This window comes from Capsicum annuum, chromosome 10, assembly GCF_002878395.1.
Source record: "Capsicum annuum cultivar UCD-10X-F1 chromosome 10, UCD10Xv1.1, whole genome shotgun sequence".
Taxonomy (NCBI): Eukaryota; Viridiplantae; Streptophyta; class Magnoliopsida; order Solanales; family Solanaceae; genus Capsicum; species Capsicum annuum.
The window spans coordinates 192,151,226-192,174,841 of NC_061120.1; the positions used below are offsets into that span (position 1 = coordinate 192,151,226).

Sequence of the window (23,616 nt, forward strand, 5' to 3'; positions counted from 1 at the left end):
TATATTGGTTATCGACTATGTGTGATCATTATAAATTCAAAAAATAATATATTTGATTTTACATATAGTTATTTTTTAATAAAAACCAACCACAAGTGGTCGCTTTTTTAAAATATTTTATTTTTTTAATATAAAAGAGACCACAAGTGGTCGATTTCCTAAATAATTTTCTTTTTTATATATTTTTAATTCCAAAATCGAACACATGTGGTCATTTTATAAAATATTTTAAATTTAATTTTTATAATAAAATCGACCACAAGTGGTTGCTTTTTGGAAAAACTTTTTAATTATATTTTTTAAATGAAACTGACCAAAAGTGGTCGATTTTTTAAAATTATTTTATTTTTTTAAATTCCAAAATCGACCACTTGTGGTCGTTTTTATAAAATATTTTAAATTTAATTTTTAAAATAAAATCGACCACAAGTGGTCGCTTTTTAATATTACTTTTTAAGTATATTTTTTTTATAAAACCGACCACAAGTGGTCGATTTTTTGAAATTATTTTATTTTTTATTTTTTTAACTCAAAACCGACCACTTGTGGTCGCTTTTATAAAATATTTTAAATTTAGTTTTAAAATAAAACCATCCACAAGTGGTCGCTTTTAAAATAATTTTATTTTTCAAATAAAACAAACCACAAGTGGTCGGCTTTGTAAGTATTTTTTTTTTAATTTCAAAACCGACCACAAGTGGTCGCTATTTTTTTAAGAAATAAATAATAATTAATATAAAAATTATTGAAATGATCATTTTGAAATTTTAAAATATAAAAGCGACCACATGTGGTTGTCTTTTTTTAAAAAAATATTTTTTTAAAAAATAAAAAATCAACCACATGTGGTCGTTTTTTTGTGGTCGAAAAAACTGTTTTTTTTAGTAGTGCCAGTATAATCCCACAAGTGGGATCTGGGGAGGGTGGTGTATCCCCAGACCTTAACCCCTACCTCGTGAATGCAATTTTTTTTAGCCTATGAATTTTTATTTGTTTTTGTTTATTAAAAAATTTATGTTTGATCAACTTTGACGTTTTAATTTTTATTTAATCTTCATTCTGTCTATTTCTTCATCTCAACAAACATGTCGACAATTAAGAAATAATTTGAATCCAGTATCAATAACAGGAGTTAAAATATCTGGATTGTCTGTTGGGTTTGTGGCATGAGCTGTGTTGTGTTGTTCCAAACACATTACTCATCTGTTGCAATAGAATAAAGATCTGTTGCACTAGATAAATAGTTTGTTACAATAGATAAAGATTCTGTTGCAACAGATTTCTCATCTGTTGCAACAGATAATTATCTGTTGCAACAGATAATTATCTATTACAACAGAATAATCATATGTTGCAACAGATAATTATCTATTACAACAGAATAATCATATGTTGCAACAGATAACACGTCTGTTGCAACAAATTAACTATCTGTTTGATTCATGTTACCGGCACTAAGGAACCATAAACATGAATCCAACATATAAGTCTTCTATTGCAACAGACTGAGTATCTGTTTAATTGTGGGCTCTTATGTTGTATTCATAAACGGGTTCTATCCATTGTTGAAAAACAATAGTACTAGTGTACCCAGATGACGAATTCAACTAAAAATCATAAGTTTACTTACCAAAGTCACCTATGAAGTAATGCCAAAGTGCAAAGTGATGTCCGAAATAAAATGTCACCTAAAAAATTGGTCAAATAAAGTAGCAGCAGTAGCGATAAAAACAACAACAATGGTCGACAAGAAGAAGATGATAATGATAATGAAGTAGAAGATGATGATAATGAAACAAAAGATGATGAATAAAGCAGCAGCAACAATGAACAACGAAAATCGAGAAGAGAGAGAAAGCAACAACGGACGAGAAGAGAGAGAAACACGCCTTTTTCCCTCCATTTTCCATTATATTAACTAACATTTGAATCAAAGTGTAAATTTAAAAACTTGTGGATTGTTTTCAAATTTCTCCAACTTTCTTAATCCATAATAAAGTAATTGTTAACTCCACTCAATTATTAAAATTTGAGTCACTCACACCTCATTTTCAAACTCTTTTGTTACCTACAGTTAAAACCCCAAGTCAAGATCCATTCAATATTCCTATTACTATGTAAACCCATCTTCACAAAAATAACATGGATTTACAACCTAATTTTTTCACTATTTCTTTGGACCAAAACCAACCCACGTCAGTCTCCGAAACAACTACTCTTTCTTGGGACCTTGTACCAAACACATTTTCTTCTAACCTAAAACCTTCAAAAATTGCCCTGCTGCTACTATCCCTATTATTTCTACCAAAGTAAATCCTATTAAAATTACACATAGTACCACAACTCCTACTCCTACTATTTTACAGACTAGTAGTCCTATTTCTTTCATATCCCATAATAGTTTTCTACACTTGCACGGTACTACGCTACCCACAAACTCCCACTCTGACATAAATACCACTCTCACGCCTTCTACACCAAATCAAATAAATGCGTTCATCTATAGTACCTCAAATCCAACAGAGCATTCACTTTCTAAGATTAGACAAGAAGCTGTTCTAAGACTTAATAACTGTACCTCAAGCACTCTGCATGTCAAAGGGAGAGTTGGACAATTTGTCACTTCTATGAATGAAAAAAATCCAAAAATAAAATAAAATGAATCTAATAATCTGAGTGAGATCTCAACGATTGACACTACTATCATGAACCCTAAAACTACGCCTACTGAACCTAGACCAATTCACTCTATATTACAAGAAACTACAATGAAACCAAACATTCTCAAATTCCAAACATCCAAAAATGCCCCCACGTTATCCACAAAGGAATAAAACCTTAAATCACATTCCAGACGTCCTCATGGAAAACAACCAGAAAAATCACATGTGGAACTCCCAAAACACCTGCAACCCACAAAATTCAAATTTGATGCCGTTCCATCATGATCTACCGAGTATTCTAATTTACCAAGCAAATTGGAGCTACCCTCCCACAAACAATCAAACCCAATCTCCTCTCTATCCCACCCTTCAAGACAACATACCAACAAATATGACATATGGACAAAACATGAATAATACAATACCGATGAAGTATCTGCGGCCAAAACTAGTGCAGAGCTATCAGAACTTGTTGAACGCACATTTTATACAAAATCAACACCTTATAGAAATAGGAAGGAACATGATCTACATGCAAGCCAACTTCATGATCTCTCCAATGAGAAACTTGAACTCACTCTTATCCCCACCAATGAACTATTCAAACTGGTCTCTTTCACAAATATCAATAACATCGAAGGAAATGTACTCACAAGATCAGGTGATTCCACAACTCCGAGAAATACCATCCATGACACCTCCACTGTCACCTATTCATGTTCCACATATGCCACAAGCTCAGGAGGATCCACTAAGAGGCAACGCCCAGGTAATGATACCTTTAACTCTGGAAGATACATTAACATTCACTTTTCTTGCAAACACAGAAGAAAGGATGCTAGTAAACGTACCACCACCAATTCAAAAGATATCAATGAACATAAGATTATTTCCAGAGTCACACATGCACCAATATGTAGTAGTGATTCCGGCAACGCCAATGGAAGAATGGGAGTACTCACTATTTCAGAATCAGTTTGCTTTGAACATGGAGATGTCTCTACCTCCAGAAGGGCCCCAACAATGTCAAATCAGTCTCCAATGAAGGTTATTGTATGGAACTATAGGGGGGCTAACAACTCCGCCTTTAAGAGGAATGTGTTGGATATAATACCATCCCACAACCTTGCTGTTTTAGCCTTGACTGAGACTAGAGTGGCAGATCACAACTCTCTTCTGCAGGTACTTTAATTTTATGATGTACTACAGGTACCAACATGAGATTACTAGGGGAAATAACATTATTCTGGAACAACAACGAGCTCACAATCAATCCGATGGTTCTAACAGAACAAGAAATCTATGCCTCTCTTAAGGTCAGTCCGAATTCTGCTCCATGATTCCTTATAGTTATATACGCTCGAAATTGTATGTTTATTAAAAAAAATGCTATGGAATAACTTAAAAGAAATGAAAAATAAAATAATCGGGCCTTGGCTAATGTGTGGTGATTTAATGAAGTCACTAACTCATCAGAAAAATTTGGTGAAAACTCCATAAACAATTCTCGTGTTTTTAATTTTATAGACTGCATAAATAATTTAAATATGATTGATTTAGGCTTCACGAGACCTAGATTTACTCAGACTAATGTGATTAAACAAAATAACTCTATTATTATGAAATGTTTGGATAAATTTCTTTGTAATCCTTCGTGGTTAGAATTTTATCCCGACTAAAATGTTGTTCATCTTCCGAGGACGCACTCCGACCATTGCCTCATTATGCTAAATCTAGTTAAAAATAGTGAAAACCCAATTCATGCATTTAGATTTGAGACGATGTGGTTACGCCACCCTAATTTTAAAGACATCGTTAAAAACTCTTGGCATGAAAATTATAATTACTATAGTGCTGTTAATAACTTTCCTAACAATGCTACCATTTTGAATTAAAATAATTTTGGTAACATCTTTAAAAATAAATAAATAAATTTAAAGTCAAGGCTAGAAGGACTTCAAAATACGAACCTAAACAGAAAGAATTCGTATCATCACAATCTTGAAAATTCTCTAACACAAAACTTTAATAATATCCTCAAGCAAAAAGAAGATTTCTGGAAACTTAAGTCGAGATACAGTGGTTAATGGAAGACGATACAAATACTAAATTTTTTCATACTACTACCATTAACAGAAGAAGGAAGAATAGAATCATAGATCTTTTGGATTCTGTGGGTAACTGGTCCTTCTACTCTAACCATATAAAACTCACTATTCTAAGTTACTTCGAAAAAATTCACTCTACCGAACAATTTAATTGCATTCGATCTAATACCCATCTAGCTATAAATATTGACGAAATTCATAAAGCTATTAGGGCAAGTATGCCAAAAAGCCTTTTTTTTAAAATTATTTTGCCAAATACCTAAAAGTTTAAAAAAATTGGCCATATGCCCACATAATTTTACCTCACCACCAATTTTTCTAACTTAACAATTTCAGCCCCAACTTTTATGTAATTCACTTTAACCCAATATTTTCAACTTAATAAATTCACCCATAAGTTTTTAATAATACACTTCAACCCACTCCATCATCCACCATTATATATACAAAAATATCTAGGTTTTCGAAAAATATAATTTTTTTTTTTCAAAAGTTAAAAATAGAAGGTGGTTATTTTTCCCTCAAAAAGCTCCGATTCTGGCCACTTTTTCGGCGTTATTTTTCGAAGATCAGCTGTAAATCAATCCACAAACATCATAAGCTTGTCCATTGCATCCATTGTTACCCCATTTGTTTCTTATCTTCTCAAACACACTTTCCACCATTGTTAAAAAGTTTTAAATCACTTACATTACTCAAAACGACTTTAGAAAGTGCATTACAGCAGCTCAGGAGATTCCAAGTTCATTTCTCTATTCCATTATCCCAACAATCATTGATTATAAACAATATTGCAATTTCAAGTTTTTATACGAATAACTGCGCAACCATTGAACCCGTCATCATCAGTCATTGACCGTGCATACATCCCGACATATACCCTAAGAATAATCTACCATCGACCAAAGCTTAATTCTAGGATGTCTATTGTAGAATTTGTTCTGGTTTCTGGTGATTTCATGGGAGAATGGGTGGCGACTCCCAAATGTTGGAAATAGAGATCATTTACCAAGGTGACAATTCCCATTCCTGTTCGCTGCAACAGTTCGTACGACAAATTCATTGCAAGTGTAATGCAGAGTGGGGATCTAAATTGCGCGTCGAGCGACGTGGTGATTAGTTATCTAATGCATTCGAGGGAAAAGATGAATTGTACAATCATAAATAGTGATGTACGTGTGCTGACGTACATAATGGATGCTAATGCAGATGGCTTTACGCCTATTTTAAGAATAAATGTGGTTGAGAGGTCCTTTAAAGGACCGCTGAATTCATCAGCACCCCTACCGCGGCGCCCGACAGTCGATAATGATTTGATCGACGACAATTTGAATGATTATGAGAACGATGGCGATCATCCAATTAATATGGAAGATGATTCTATGCATATGGAAGACTTTTCGTCGGACTCGCAAGATGATGAAGAAGACCGTGAAAAGGGATCACAACCAGGACACTCCTTCATCGACGAAACCAATTTCTGTTGTGGTCAAACATTCGCCGATAAGAAAGAGCTAAAAATGCTACTAGAAGCAACAACGATGAGGCAGTCTTTTGATTATTATATGGAGAAAAGATGCAGGAAATTGATTAAGGCGGAATGCTTATCTCGTGGTTGTGGTTGATTGTTGTGGGCAAAAAAGTAAGACACCTCGGACAAATTTTACATATACAAGTATGTCGGGTTGCACACGTACGGTGTTGAACATGCCACCCACAGGCACAAGAAAGTCTGACCCAAATTGATTGCTTCAGTATGAGTAAATCATTTTCGAGATGGTAAGGGTCCAAGTATAACAGAAATTTAAAGGATTGTGTTTAAGGAGTTGCGTTGCAACGCAAGCTATTGGATATATTGGAAAGGAAGTGTAATTGGCGGGACATCGGAACACAAATATGTTTGATTGCCGTTTTTTTCCCACATAGTGGAGTTATTGAATCCCGAGTTTTCTTACTCTATCATGGTAAACTGGATGGATGGATTGTTCGTTTACTACTTCTTAGCATTCGGAGCTTGCATACGGGGATATGCCCACATGAGAAAGGTAATTGCCGTCGATGGCACACATTTGTATGGCAAGTATGGGGGCATTCTGCTGAGTGCCATTGCACAGGACACCAAAAATCAGATCTTTCTAATTGCTTTTTGTGTCATCGATAAAGAGAATGATGCTTCTTGGACCTTCTTTTTCTAGAAGCTGAAGTCTATCATAGAAGATGAACCAGATCTATGTGTCATCTTCAACAGACACATTAGCATCGCCAATGCTTTCTCCCATGTATACAGTCGTACACATCACGGACTTTGCATGAGGCACCTAGCTGAAAATCTTTGCGCAAATCAACACTACGGAGAACATCTTTATCTATTCTATGCCGTGGCGAAGGCTTATTCCTTTGATGAGTTTAGCGATAATTTTGCAGAATTGAAGAGTAATTGACTTGAGGCAACACATGTCCTTAAAAATGTGCTTGGTTTTGAAAAATAGAGTAGAACACACTTTTCGGGCAATAGGTACGACGTGATGACCACAAATATCACCGAGTCGCTTAACTCAATTTTGATGGAAGAACGAGAGTACCTCGTGTCGTACATATTTAATTCAATTGCTAGAGAATTTGGTGAAAAGTTTAGGGAGCGACATGCCTTTGTCTATGGTAAAGAGAACATATTTATGCCTGATGCGAAAAGGATCCTAAGGGATAATAAGACTGCGAGCGATTCCTTGTATGTGATTAATCCAAACGAAAATCTCGACCAGCACACGGTGTTCGATAACGGTGTTACTGCCAAGGTCAATCTCTTGGAGAGGAGTTGTTCTTGTCAGAAATTTAACTTGGTGAAAATACCGTGCGAACATACGATGGCAGCTTTGCGAGCAAAGTATGGCGATGACAAAGGTTATGGCAACTCCATCTACGACTACTCTTCACCAATTTATAAAGCTAAAAATTACCTCCTCGCATACTCGGAAGCAATTAAACTTGTCTCTCAGGAGGCCGAATGGACTGTGCCACAGGTATTGGTAGACACTAAAATTTCTCTACCCTTCTACGATCCCAAACTCGGAAGGAAGAAATTTAAATGCACTAAGGGCATCGGTGAGACACTCAATTCCAAAAGAAGGAATAGGTGTTCAATATGTAAGAAAGTTGGGCACAAAAGAACCACGTGTAGAATGGACATCAAATCATAGATAGGCTTTTTTTTTAGCTTCAGTTGTAAAACTATTATTTTTGTGGCTAAATGTGCATTTCTGTAGATTTTAACATTCAGTTGTAATCAACTTAAATCATTGTCTATGATAGACTATGTAAAGTCTATGGTGTATATTTCACAAGGTTTACAAAATATTATGTATTGGTTATATTATTGCTTATCAGACACGCTATCTTGGTCATTTTTCTTCATAATCTCTCCAATCGATGCAATGAATCATTATTTTCTGTTCCCATTTAATAAAAAGCTGCAAAAAGTTTGTTCACAATAAAAATAGCTGGTATACGTAAACCAAACATTTTCTCTTCTCACACAGGTTGACTGACCATTGGGTGGATAGATGAAAGGACACCATCTATAGGTCTATAAGTACAATGCCTATTTCTTCGCAACCCTTCACTTGTCCCTAAACCCAAAACATCAGAAACCCTTTCTTCTTCTTCTTCACCAAAATAAAAAATAATGTCTGGTCGCAGAATTCTCCTTCGCCCAATCAGACGAGTTCCCCCTTATACCTATGATCTGCTGCTGCTTCGAAATGACTTTGACCGTCTTTTCTACGGCCTGGGAGAAGATCGACGGTACTTGAAGCGTGAGCTCCGACGAATTGCTCGTTTCCTTCAAGCAATTCTGGAGTGTCTTGGAATGGACGACAATGGCTACATCACCCCCCACCATCCCCATAATTTAGTTTACTTTTTTTTTATTTTAGTTTATATTTTAAATTTTTTTTGGTTTGTTTATTGCGGAAGAAGCTTTCTTAGTAGGATTTTGTTAGAAGAAAGCTTCTTCTATTTTCTCCTTTTTACTGTAAATTTTATTATATAATGCAATGAACAAGTTTAATATAAGCATGTTTCAGTTTGTTTGAACATTATGTTTACCATCTTTGTTGTGATCCCTTATTTTTTTTATGTGACGGTTATTCTTCTGTACAGACAAAAACTCGAATCAAATATGTATGCCTTGTTTAATTTACAGTACTGTAGCTTAGCTTGAATAATTTCTGGAAGAGTTAAAAGTAATATATAGTCTATCATCAATCGTATACTCAGTCCTTCCTCGACTAAACATATCAGTCGATCGTAGACCATGTGAATCGATGGATCATCAATTAAATTAAAACAGATAATAACATATTTTAGGGTTGGTGGAAAAAAATAATTTAATTTAAAAAGATTTAAACAGATTATCACATGTTTTGTGACTGGTGGAAGAAAATAATTAAATTAAAAATAATTTAAATAGATAGTCACATATTTTGGGACTTGTGGAAGAAAATAATTAAATTAAAAATAAATTTAAATAGATAATCACATGTTTTGTGGCTGGTGGAAGGAAATAAATAAATTAAAAATGATTTAAATAGATAATCACATGTTTTGGGCTGGTGGAAGAAAATAATTAAATTAAAAATGATTTGAATAGATAATCACATGTCTTGGGGCTGGTGAAAGAAAGTAATGTAATTAAAAAAAATTTAAATAGTTAATCTTGGAGTAGTGGTAACACTTTATAGACTATCGTAGATCATGACCTATGTCAGCCATCAATTAGTCTGGTCTACCGTAGACCTACACCTTTAGTAGTGCATCGATTGATTTCATGATTATGCGTAGACCACTGTGATCTATGTACACTGCTATAGACCATCACTTATATGTAGTTAAAAAATAATTAAATTAATTAAAAATAAATGTAGTGTGGATTTCTACACATGTGAAGGAGTGTAAACAAGTCACATAATCATATTAAAGCTTAAACAAATTAGGGGGTGAATTAAGGAGTATGTGGATGGGTAGTGATTGAATGTTCAATATCCTAAGAGTAATGTTTGTCAAAGCACAAGTATGAATTAAGGATGATGATTGTTCTACCACTATCAATTCCACTCACTCTTTTGATTTAGGGGTGGTGATGGAAGGAGTATATGGAATGTGTAGTCATCAAATAAAATACATATCCTTAAAACATACTTGTGCTTTGACAAACATTACTCTTAGGATATTGAACATTCAACCACTACCCATCCACACACTCCTTAATTCACCCCCTTAATTTGTTTAAGCTCTAATATGATTATGTGACTTGTTTACACTCCTTCACATCTGTAGAAATCCACACTACATTTATTTTTTAATTTATTTATTCATTTTCTAACTACATCCAAGTAATAGTTTATACCAGTGTACATAGATCACCGTGTTCTACGCATACTCATGATATCAATCAATGTACTACTAAAGGTGTAAGTGTAATACCCAAAAAAATTTTCTTAGTAAAGATTTCGTGAGAAACGTATCGAGTTCTACGCTTTAGAGCAATCCATAAATTTTTTGTATAGTATTTCTAAGACGTTGACCTACCATTGTGTAGAGTATCAAATAATATTTCCAATGATATATAGATCATTGAAAACGGATACTCGATCGATGAGTTACGACCATTCCGATCGGATTGTGAACAGTAAAATATGCAGGAAAAAAGTACTGAGGCCTGGCGTATTTTTGATCCAACTTTAAATGATCATAACTTCTTGTACATAATGATCTGGGTGATCTACTATATATCAACGGAAAGCTCTGTGAATCCTCTTTCCAATAAAATTTGTTTCATCCAATTTGTCTATCGAAGCAAAAAGTTATGATCGATCTACTTCAGTCTATCAAAAGTGAATTTTTGGGTCAATTTTAAATGATCATAACTCCTCGTCCACAATGATATAGGTGAGATACTATATATCAACGGAAAGATATAAGAGTCCTCTTTCTAATGAAATTGGTTTCATTCAATTTGGATAATGGAGTAAAACGTTATGGTTGATCTACTTCAGACTATCAAAATAGTTCACCAAAGGACAGATTCGAGAATTATTTAATTTTTAGGGGCGTTTTGGTCATTCCCCCTCACCCAAAATCCGTCCAAACCCTATATTAAAGCCTATTAGAAGCATTATATGTTATATTTCATCAAATTCCCTCAAAAAGAAAACCCTAAACTCCTACATCCAACTTCAAGAACCTACAAAGTTCACCATTAATTCTGCAAATTTATTCAAGATTCCAAGTTCCTAGTTCAAGAACTTCAAGAACCTCCAAAGTTCACCATTAATTCTGCAAATTTATTCAAGATTCCAAGTTCCTAGTTCAAGAACTCCAAAAACCATAATTCAAAGGCACGATTAACATCTCAAAAACGAGTATCGATCTAAAGTTCATCATTCAAGGTATGTGGGGTTTTTCAACAAAAACTCTCTTTTGTTCTTGTGCCCAAAAGTAATTTTCTTTACAAAGGCATGATTTTTATTTGATTTTTACGAATTTGAAGCATGAACCCATATCTTATGATGATTATTATGAAATCTTAATGTTTATGATTTTGAAAGATGAATTTACATGTGTGGTGATATAAAGTATGAATCTTGAATGATATTTATCAAGATTTTGATATTTGGGTCGCGAACCCCATTTGAAATTGTGTTTTTTGAGAAAGTGTGTGTTATAAGCATGTTGATGCTGAATATTTGAGATAATTTGAATGATTTGACCTTTTGGTCGTGAATGAGTTATTTTGAACTCGGCTGTGAAAGAAATTCACGTTTTTATTGATTATGATAAAGGGGTAGCAAATTGGCTCCCGATGAAAATTGTTGAAGTGTTTATTGTGGATTTTTTTTAATGTGAGCTTGAGGCTGATTTAAATTTCTGAGCTAAGTCCGGGAGTAATCTTTAGCACCGAGTGGGAGGTATAAAGTGACCTTACTTCCCTAGAACTACGTGCCCCCGTAGGATGTGAGCCTGAGGCTGATTTATACAGTGATCACTAGTGTTTTTGAATTGATACTGGAAGTCCTACTCTGATGGCAAGGATAGGACGGCTCTCCCCAAGGTGGGTTGTACGTTGGACTCCATGTAGCTCACATGGTTTATGTCGGTTATAGGATCTCCCAATGTGTGTGTGTGTACTCTTCTATCTGAGATGAAAATATATTTGCTTAAAAGGCTGAGTTTGAGAAAGTCATTATTCTTAAAAGATTTAAGGAATATATTCTAATGAGAATTGACATGAGATTTGATTGTTTTGATGATTTGAAATTGAGATGAAAGTGAATTAAGAACGTATTGTAATGACTCACTTGTTTTACTTTACATGTATTATTCAACTATGATTTTGATGATTTAATTTGAACTAGGTGAGTCATCTATATCAGCATGCATAATTTTATAAACTGTGATAATATTAAGATATTATTTTATATATGCATTGCATCCCTATATGCTTGGTATTTTTCCATGGTACTGACCCACATATTCGTATGTGGGCTACATTTTCTCAAAATGTAGGTACAAGGTATAGTTGTACCTTCAGATCCAGTCAGTTCGTGGTATCCAGTCAGCAGGTGATGAGTCCTTTTGATTCAAGGGCTTGGGTTAGTTATGTAGAGTTTATAGTGTTGTATTTTCTTTATTCAGTCGTATTGAGTTGGGGTAGTCAGGAGTCATGACCCGGCTACCTACAGTCAGTACTAGTAGAGGCTTCATAGACAGTCAGTATAAGTTGATGTATTTTGTTTTAATTTTGGTTGTAAAGGCAGAATTGTAATCCTGTAAAATTCCATTTTTGTATCGATCAGATTCAGTAAAGAGTTAATTTTTGCTGATTTGTATGAATTTGTATTTTTATTCAGTTGCTTATGAGTTATGCCAGTAGAAGGGTTAGCTTGGGGTCACTTGTGACCTTAAGCATCGTGTGACGTTTTGAGACCCGATTTCGGGGTGTTACAGTAAGTCTACGGTAGACTAGACTAATCGATGGACCCTCAAGGCACAAGTATATTTCTTACATGAATTTGACATAGGTCAACATTGATGGGAGTCTATAAGTGCCACCAACAATTTAAGATTATCTATTTAAATCATGTGATTATCTATTTAAATCATTTTTAATTTAATTATTTTCTTCCACCAGCCCCAAAAAAATGTGATTATCTATTTAAATTATTTTTAATTTAATTATTTTCTTCCACCAGCCCCAAAACATGTGATTATCTATTTAAATTATTTTTAATTTGCTTATTCATTTTTTAACTACATCCAAGTGATTGTCTATAGAAGTGTACATAGATAACCGTAGTCTAAGCATAATCAGGATATCAATCGATGCACTACTAAAGGTGTAAGTCTATGATAGATCAAACAAATCGATAGTTGACATAGGTCATGATCTACGACGGTCTATTAAGTGTCACCACCAGTTCAAAAAAGAAAAATTACTTTTCCAACGATAATAAATGGTTACTTTTGTAAGCCATCAATCTTAACACTTTGTTTTTACTTCATATATAAGGTGTCCATCCCTCAATATTTTATTTCATTCACTTTATTTTATTTTTAAAAATTCTGCAATGTCGCAAGCATCTCAAACATCCAATTCTAAAAATACTCTAATTTGTCATTGTGGGAATGTGGCTATCTTGAGGACGTCACGTACAGATTTAAATCCAGGTCGCAAATTTTATAATTGTGCAACTGCGAAAGTGGGCTATGTTTTGTTTTTTTTAAAAAAAAAGTTAAGTTAATCGTTATGTAATTATTATTTTTTTTCCTAGGATAATGGCGCATGCTCATTTTTAAATAGCTTGATGAGTTATCACCACCAACCAGTCCATCAACGTTGAGTCCAGGACTCGAGATATCAAATTTTCAAGGCTTGAAAAAATTTAATCTACTACAAAGTCTCCAACAATGCAAAGAAAATAAAGATTTTCTCATGACTTTGTTCAAAGAAGCCAAAGAACAGAGGGATCACTTTAAACTATTGCTACATGACACCCAAATAGAGAGGGATCAACTAATACAAAAATTGATTTTGGCCGAAGAAAGAGAGAATGTCCTAAAAATGATGTTATGTGCTATAATGCTGGTATTCGTTCTTTGGAAAAGTGTAACATGGATGTAGTGATATTGAATAAATAATAATAGTTCTATTTTTCTATAATGTTAATACTATTTTTGATAGAATCATAGTCAATTAAACAACATGTCAACTTAAATTCGACCAGCAGGGTAATGATAGACTATGCATATGATATATGAAATATTAATTATGTATTCTATGATATCAAGCATACAATGTACCAATTATGACCACACCCTACATATTCAAATTCCATGCCACAAATCAGTTTGATAGAAACAGATTCAGTGCAGAATCATAACAAGTTTAATAAAATAAAGTAATAATTGTCATATCCTACCACCAAATCCTTCAACCTTCATATTTGTGAAATAAAAAAATTGTCATATCCTAACAACTCATCATTCAACAACTCAGTAATCGGCTTAGGATTAAAATGTCTTTTTCCCTAAGTTCCTCATCAACACAAGTGTTACTGTTGATTTCATCAACAATGTCCATGACCACATCTTTTTGGTCAGCTTCAGCTCCTTTTTTCTCAACAGCTATAGCTGCTTCTTCATTCTCACCTTCTTCTCCTTCTTTTTCAACATCTGCACCAGCTGGTGCTTCTTCAGTTTCCTTTTCTTCCACACCTTCTTCTCTTTCTTCACTTGCAGTAGCTGTTTATTCCTCAGCTTCTTCTTTTCGTTCACTTGCTGCTTCTTTCTCAACTTTTTCTTTGTCAGCTTCTTCTTCATCAACTTTTTCTTTTTCCTCGCCTTTTTGTTCATCTGTTGCCGCTTCTTCTTCTGCTTCTAAAGCTGCTACTTTTCCACCCTCTTCTTGGCTCTTATCTTCTTCTATTTTTTTTTTCATCCTTCTTTTCTTTTTTTTCCTCCTCTGCCACAACAGAGGCCAACTCATCTATTTTTCTTATTTTTTCTCCTTCTTCATTCCTCTCCGATTCACGAAGGTCCACATGTACTGTATCATCATATTACAAAGTGTTAATGATATTTAAAGCTGAAAATTCACTGACCACATCTATTATTGAATGAAGTTACCTCACTCATGTTGCCGCTCATTCTTTTCCTTTTTCTTCATTCTTTTCTCTCTAATATAGGCAACATTATCCAACACCGCTTCCTCAAGCGCAACAATACTCTTATGAAGATTCCCGAGGGATGAGGTTCCCGCTGAATCTTTGGAGGTGTTCGGAGAATCATTATCACCAATGCGTACTCCAACGGGGTTACCACCTAAATTCCCGTCATCATCACTATCCTCATTTGAAGTAAGGACAATCACCCCTTCTAACTCTTTCTTTAAGCCATCGAGGACGTTATTCTTCACCTCATCCTTATATGGCTCAAACGTAATCATATAATCCATCTTCATCTAATGAACAGTAGGGATAATGTATGGGTGCGCGTTCTACAAAATATCAATTAATAATTACATAACATTCGATACAATGGTATTATTATTGCATAATAGAAAATAAGTTCAGACCTCGGTAACTTTTCCTTTATACTTGAATGGGTCGCCTTCGATTATCTTATCACTTTTTATAGTGTTCTATTTGAGGATGGGGGAATGAGAAAGGGCTCATAGATTGATTTTCCAGCAAATTCTCTAAGATGAGGAAAGGCCTCATAGATCCAAATCTGTAAGCAGTACAACATTTAAAAAAATAACTCAGAGTCTATGACAGAGTATAAATAAAATGAGAATCTACGATAAACTCACTAAAGGGTTTATGGTAGATACCATGAATGCCCAGGGAAATTCGAATAGAGCATAAGATGACTTCTGCTTCTCATCAAATACTTTCTTCTACTTCTTCAGGACACTTTTCTTCTTCAGATAATTCATGGTCAGTTGAAGTGTCCCTTTTCCCCATGGATACTTCTCGAAGAAACTCAAAGAATCGACTATTCGAATCAGTTTTGTGTCGACAACCTTAGTCGAATCTTTTGTAAGCAACATGGTGTGCAAGAACCACAGTAGACAGCACTTGAACTTCTGGTCCTCGTTCAGCTTATTCCCTTTTAGCAGGTGTAACAAGTTGGCCACCGTGATGTTTTTATTTTTCGTCACCTTAAAATAAAAATTATCCCCTTTTGCTAATACCTTCTTTATTTTTGATTCACTGGAGTATGATGAGCAGTTTATCCTCGTGATCAAACAAAACTCTTTTAAGCCAAAATAGGCAGGCTTGTTGTTAACGCAGAACCACATCTCATGACGCATCTTATCATTCTTGATGCGTCAAAACAGCAAATAATGGACCAACTGCCCATTAAACTTGAGGTATTCTGATAGGTTTCTCAGGTGTCCAAAACAGGACCGTTTGAATCTTTTTTTTAATTCCTGGTCGAAAAGAACTTGCTTAAATTCTTGATAAGAAACCATTCTTGATCTGACTGATATCTTTGCAGGAAAAGATCCTACCTCTTCAATTATCGTTCGAAGGTCATACCGCTCCATAGAAATTCACCTTGAAAGATATGGCATGGACAAGGGATCATTATCCCCATCATCACCATTTTTCCTACTTTCCTCGCTCTCTTCACTGTTACTACTAACGCTGCGCTTGGCAACATCTTCACTAGACTCGATGTAGTCGCTTATCTCCTTTAACTCCGAATCTGATTCGGACACTGCATCTTGAATTTTCTTTCTTTTTGAGACATTTTCAACTGCCTCATCTTTTATTTTTCTACTACTACCAGCAGAATCAAAAGAGGTACTGTCTTTGCGTTTATAAAAGATGGTTTTTTTAGCCATTTTTAACACAATCCACACTTGCAGAATAAATATCCCATTTTTCAGTTCATAGACCACAAGTCTATCAATAGAAATAACTTAATGCTCAAATAAAAAACCCCACAAAAAATTAAGAAACACCCCACCATTAAACAGTTCACTACACAAACATACAATAACTGAACCAAAATCTAACATATAGTATCAAAACACAACAATAGCTAGAAATCAAATAGTGCACCTAATCAAACTAATTAGCTATTAATATTTTAATTTTCACTATTTAAGCAATCATATTTTAAAAGAACGTCATACATCTGAAAATTGATTTGAATCTAGGGCATTCTCATTTCATAAATCACGGGTCTACGGATAGAAACAGGTCACTGTTCAGATCAAAATGCCAAAATAACTCTTCAAATAGCAATTATCCCACCGTTCAACACTTCGTTGCTAAAAAAAACCATGACTAAATCAAAACACCTAAACAAAAGTTTCAAAATTCAACACCGTGATCGACAAAAAAATCTGTCAGAAAGGCCACATAAAACCTCAACCATTGCTTCAAAATCAAACTCATTACCTATAAAATTCTCATTTTTTAACTACTTAATCAGCCAAATTCGAAAAAATAAATAAATTTCCTACATCACTATGAATCCATTAGCAAAGAAAATAATTTAAATGGATCTAGAAATGATTGAAACTTGATTTTAACTAACCTTGCGAAGAAACAACGATCCCTTAGCAGCTGGAGAAGAAGACAAAACGAAAATGACATTTTTGGGAGAAGTTTTAAAAATGGGAGTTGAGAATTGAGGAGGAGAGAGAGAGAGTTTTTTTTTATATTTGAATAAGTGAAGGGTGTTAGGTGTATTATATTAAAGTTGTAAAGTTGAAAAAATGATGAATTGGTCCTTTGGGCCACGTGTGGGCCCCACTTTTCCACTTTTCCCCACTTTTTACAGTCTAAATCTAAAAAATAAATCAAAAAGAAATTAAGTGGGCATTTAGCAAATTAGTTTTGGAAGGTGCCTCTTTTGCCAATTATTCCAAGCTATTAAGTCTTTCAAACCCTTAAAGGCTTCGAGATCGGATGATCTCCATCCTATATTTTTTTTCAAATTTTTTGAAAAGATTTTAAATTCTCTATAATTCAATCATGTATGGATGCTTTTGCAAATGAATCCATTATTTTGAAAATAAACAAAACGTATGTTGTTCTCATACCTAGAATAATTTCAGAAGCAAGTGTTGGATTTTGGCTTTATTTGTTGAGTATAAGTATTATGAATAATTTTAGAGATATCCAACGAGATTTGAGTAGATAAGTTTGAGAAATTCCATGCACCATTTGAAAGAATTTGTAAAAGAGTTTGTTTACGACCTTTTTATGAAAGAGAGCCTTGAATTAACTCCATTAAGTTATTGTTGTTACGGAAAAGGGTCATAAATACCATTCAACTATTGAAATTGGCTCAAGAATATTCTTCGTTTACCTATTGGGTCAAAAATACCCCTCCATCTATCTTTGTGGCTCAAATATACCTTCACAATTATCAGAATTTTTTTAAACCATAATTAGAAATCTTATTAAACACGTAGCAACTTTTTATTAGTTGTAAATTAAATTAATTAAAAATTCTATTAAATTAAGAAGGTTGAACTAAACATGGTGAAATGAACCAATTTAACAGGGGAAAAAAGGCTCAAATATGCCACAGAACTATCAGAAATGGCTCATTTATGCCATCAGTTAAAAATTGAGCTCATTCATGCTATTGCCGTTACAAAACCAGCTCATCCATGCCATTACTTTTTAACGGTGGTTTTCAAAAATAGCTTTTCCACGTGGCGTTTTATTAGAGGTCCACGTCATTAATTAAAATAAGCAAAAAGGCTCAAATATGCCATTGAACTATCTGAAATGGCTCATTTATGCCATCAGTTAAAAGTTCGACTTATTCATGCCATCACCATTTTAAAATCAACCCACCCATGCCATTAATTTTTAATGATGGATTTTAAAAAATAACTTTGCCACGTGGTTTTTTATTATAAGTCCATGCCATTAATTAAAAGAAATCAATTTTAATTTCAAAATCTTTAAAATTAGTTAGTGTCGAGATTATTTATTCCAGCATATATATCATAATGATGAGAGAAGTTATCACATACACTTGGCAGGATAATTGGAATAGCAGACTTCTTTTAAGTCGTTATTTGAAAATGATTTTTCAACAATGTACGCTCCACTAATTTGTGATTGGAGAATTTATCCCATATACATGGCGGAATAGTTGGGATAACAGACTTCTCTTAAGCCGTTATTTAGAAATGATTTTTCAATAATGTATGCTCCTCTAATTCGTGATTGGAGAATATTGGAGAAGCTCTATTGGTACGCCTCTTTTTTTTTCTTGTTTGCCCTAATTGTTCATTGTCTTATTTTCTTGCAACTTCAAAGTATATATTAGAGTCACTGGAATTAAAATGTAGGATAGAATTTTTGAGATTTCTGTTAAGCGTAACATTTATAATGATTTAGAATCAACTAGAAATAGCCAAAGGATATACATTAATCACTATTTCTTCTGATCAGAAAAATAATTGTTGTAGACAAAAAAATACTTTAATGGGTGTGGGTCGGGTTATGTTAAATGAACCGATTGTTTTTAATGGATGTAAAATATTTGAAATTAATATTGATTTATTTTAATTAAGGTCGCAGACCTTTAATAAAAGGCACATAGAAAACAGTTTTTGAAAACCCACCATTAAAAAGTTATGACTTGGGTGAGCTGATTTTATTACGACGATGGTATGAATGAGCTGAACTTTTAACTGATGGCATAAATGAGCCATTTATGATTGTTCAATGACATATTTAATCTTTTTTTCTTATTTTAATTATTGACGTGGACCTTTAATAAAAGGCCACGAGGCAAAGCTGTTTTTGAAAACCACCATTAAAAGTTAATAGTAGGGATGGACCAATTTTATAACGGCGATGGCATGAATGAGCTAAACTTTTAACTGATGGCATAAATGAGTCATATTTGACAGTTCAATGGCATATTTGAGCCTTTTTCCATTTAACAATCAGTTGCGCCTCTGATGATGTTATATAGTTGTGTTGATGTTGTAAAGTTTGAGTTGTTATGAGATGTCTCTCTGGATGCTTTCAACAAATGTTGAGAGCTATAGTAAGACTTAACATAAGAGGTGTATTGGGACATACCAGATATTTCTATAAAAAATTGTGACATGATTGAGAGGGGACTTGGCAAAGGTGTGTCAAGATATTGCCTGCCTCCCTTCTAGTTTAGCAATATCATAGTACCTGCTCTTCTCCCTAGACCCCACTTGTGGAATTGCACTGGTTTTGTTGTTGCTTCTGCTCGTATGAGAAATGACACCTATCTTCCTTGTATTGGGTTACGGTAGTCGGTATGTGAACTCTAATTGCTACTTCAACCAAGAATAAAAGTAGCTTGGCTACAACATGTTTAGGGGTTGGTGGGGTGGGGTAACTAATCTGACAATGTAGTTCTTTCCTACAATTAGAGTTTTGTTCACAAAGGGGGAAAACTTTCTAATTCTCTATTACCTAACCAAAATATTTTTCAGGTTCTTCTGTACCTTCAGCATTTGTCAACCTCAGACGATAAGTGTTCTTTTCTTGAAATAATGAGTTGGAATCTCATCTTGCTTATCCAATGGCAATTTTCCCTTGATGCAAGCAACTTATGTCTGTGATTATATTCTTGGAGGTAAACTTATTAGTTATAGCTCTACCAAAGAGGCATTTATGCAGGTTCTGTCTGAGTTGTCTATTTGACCTGCAGGCTACAATTGTTGTACTTTGAATTATTACTGATGTTTTATGTGAATGTTTTTTTATAGAAATTTATATATGCAGTTTCTGAAGGGTTTGATCCGGATGTTGATCTTGTAAAAGTTGGTATTGCAAACCAAACTACGATGTTGAAGGGAGAAACAAAAGATATTGTTAGATTATATTCAGAGTATCACTCCCTAATAAAGATTGCATCGGGACTGCATTCATGTAGTGATTTAGCTTCTTTTGATATACAGGGAAGTTGGTCGAGAAGATCATGATGCAAAGATTTGGGGTGGAAAATATTAACAACCACTTCGTAAGTTTCAACACTATATGCGATGCAACTCAAGTAAGTTTACTTACATCCTTGTTGTCCCTAAATTTCACTATATATACAGCTGACATTATATGCTTTTTCTTCCTCTTTGCCTTTAGACAATCCAGTTACAAGTTGACTTAAGTCTAGTTATAGTCTAGTTAAGAATTTACAACCAATAAAAAGTTGCCACGTGTTTAATAGGATTTCTAATTATGGTTTTAATTTTTTTATTTTTTTTAATGGTGAGGGTATATTTGAGCCACAAAGGTGGATGGAGGGGTAGTTTTGGCCCAATAGGTAAACGGAGGATATTCTTGAGCCAATTTCAATAGTTGACGAGTATTTCTGACCCTTTTCCGTTGTTATATAGCCATCTGTCATTTCATAAGTTAATCTTTGATCCATGACCTACATTTCAAGAAATTCCTTGAAGAAAAACGTTTTGATTCTTTCTTAAGGTTTTTCAAATATAAGAGTCAGTCGCTTTGTGAGAGATTAAATGATTATCACGTCTATTTTTATATTTACTTTGAAGAATTTTGACCCAAAAATGCATCTTATTTTTTATAAATCTCCATTTAAGGCTCGAGATGATCGCTGAGTTTTTCCCATTAACTTTTGAAATGCCTAACTTGCCATAAATTTTAGGTAAGGTTACAATATTCCAATTTATATGTAAGGTTACAACATTCCAATATATATGATGTATTTTCTTTATTTCATTAGTGGTACCCAAAGAAAATTTCTCTGAATGCGGTCAATGTGGTTTATTGTTTTATTGTCAGTAAATTAATTTGCATTGCTTAAGTAGGAATAACAGTTAGGACCAATTTGACTAGAGTTGCTCTCCCTGCTATCGTGAGCATTTTTGGCTTTCCAACGTTTAAGTTTGTTGTTCATGTTATCAAGGATGAAATGGTAATCTCTACTATTAAGTTGGAGTCTGATCATAAATAATCCCAACTATTTGCCAAAATTAGAAGTCTTCATATTAAGATGATTTTCTATGAAAGTTGAGAGATTATGAGGAACAGTTTTTGAGAAACTAACTTTGAATTTATTATAGTTAATTTTTTGGCTTGATATATTCTCGAAATTATTAAAAATAGAGGTGATTGTGAAGGCATTTTTCATATCAACTTTAGCAAATAATACCAAGTCATCAGCGAAAAGCAAATGAGATAATGTAATGGAGGAATTATTAATTTTTATAGGGGTCCTTTGTTCATCAACAACTTGATTTATAAATCACGAAAGAGATTACATGCAAATAATAAATAGATATGGAGATAAGGAGTCTCGTTGTCTAATACCTCTCGTTGGATTGAAGGAATATGTAGGATTACCATTTATGAAGATAGACTAGATACCGAGCGGCCGGTGCTAGCACGAGCCCAATATATATTATTTTCTTATCTTAATTTATGTGACGCAAATAAAATTTAGATAATTAATCATATTTTTAATATATTTTTAGATATTTTAAGTTGTTAACTACACTACTAAAAAAAGGCAAAAACCGACCACAAATTGTGGTCGGAAAAAACCGACCACTAGTAGTCGGAATTTATTTATTTTTTAAATTTTTTTTCATTTTTTTTAAAAAGCAACCACAAGTGGTAGCTTTTTTATTTTAAAAAATAGAAATAATTATTAAAATAATTTTAATATTAATTATTATTTATTTTGCAAATGAAAAAAATAAAAAAATCGACCACTGGTGGCAGGTTTTTTGAAAAAAATAATAATTAAAATATATATAAAAAATCAACCACAAGTGGTCGGTTTTTTGATTATTTTTAATTATTTTTTTAAAAAATAGACCACTAGTGGTTGATTTTTTTGAAAAAAAATAATTAAAAAATATATAAAAAAAACCGACCACTTGTGGTCATATTTTTATATACTTTTAATTTATTTTTTAAAAATCGACCAATTCTGGTCGGTTTTTTTGAAAAAAAAATATTTTAAAAATCGATCACTTTTGGTCGGTTTTTTCATTTTTTATATTTTTTCATCTGCAAAATAAATAATAATTAATACTAAAATTGTTTTAATAATTATTTTGATTTTTTAAAATAAAAAAGCTACCACGGGCTCAGTATATGTTATTTTTTTTTCATCTCAAACAATGTGATCCAAATAAAATTTAGATAATCAATCATACTTTTAATACATTTTTAGATATTTTAAGTTGTTAACTATTGTAGTTTATGATATTTTTTTTGTTTTCAAATAATATATGTTACTCTCCTTGTCCAAACTTTTGTGGTGTTGATATTCAATTATATTGTAAAAATATTTTAAGTTTTTAATTATTGTGATTTATTATACTATTCTTCTATTCCAATTTAAATTCCATTGATATAATTTTGAGAGTCAATCAAATATTTCATATCTTTTAAAAAATTTCAAGTTGTTAATTATTGTGATTTATAATATTTTTTACGTACTTTTTGAAATATATAAGACATTATTTTTACTTTTAGATATTTTAAGTTGTTAACTATTGTAATTTATAATACTTTTTATGTAATTTTCAAATATTATATGTTATTCCCCTTGTCCAAAAATTTGTGGCATTGATAGTCAATTGCATATTTTAAATAATCTAAATTTTTAATTATTGTGGTTTATAAAACTTTTCCTTATATTCCAATTTAAGTGGCACAATGCTTAGACTATAATAATTAATTAGAGGTGATATATTAAAATTATGATTGAAGCAAAGAAACAAACATATGTCTTAAATTATTCACAATAACTAATAAGAAGTGATATATTGAGACACGTAT

General features: G+C 33.0%; 1 protein-coding gene across 1 annotated transcript; it reads left to right on the forward strand.

Moving 5' to 3' along the window:
* The first annotated feature begins 7,296 nt into the window (after positions 1 to 7,296).
* LOC107844500 lies at positions 7,297 to 20,780 on the forward strand. Its single transcript, XM_047397772.1, has 3 exons — positions 7,297 to 7,791; positions 20,565 to 20,669; positions 20,757 to 20,780. The coding sequence occupies exons 1-3, from the start codon at positions 7,297 to 7,299 to the stop codon at positions 20,778 to 20,780; spliced, it is 624 nt and encodes a 207-aa protein (XP_047253728.1).
* Positions 20,781 to 23,616: the final 2,836 nt, after the last annotated feature.

Coding starts and splice junctions, on each gene's coding strand:
- LOC107844500 (XM_047397772.1), top strand. CDS start 7,297: ATGACCACAAATATCACCGAGTCGCTTAACTCAATTTTGATGGAAGAA. Junction 7,792..20,564: donor CCGAATGGACTGTGCCACAG/GTATTGGTAGAC, acceptor GTTTTTTTATAG/AAATTTATATATGCAGTTTC. Junction 20,670..20,756: donor AGGGAGAAACAAAAGATATT/GTTAGATTATAT, acceptor TTTGATATACAG/GGAAGTTGGTCGAGAAGATC.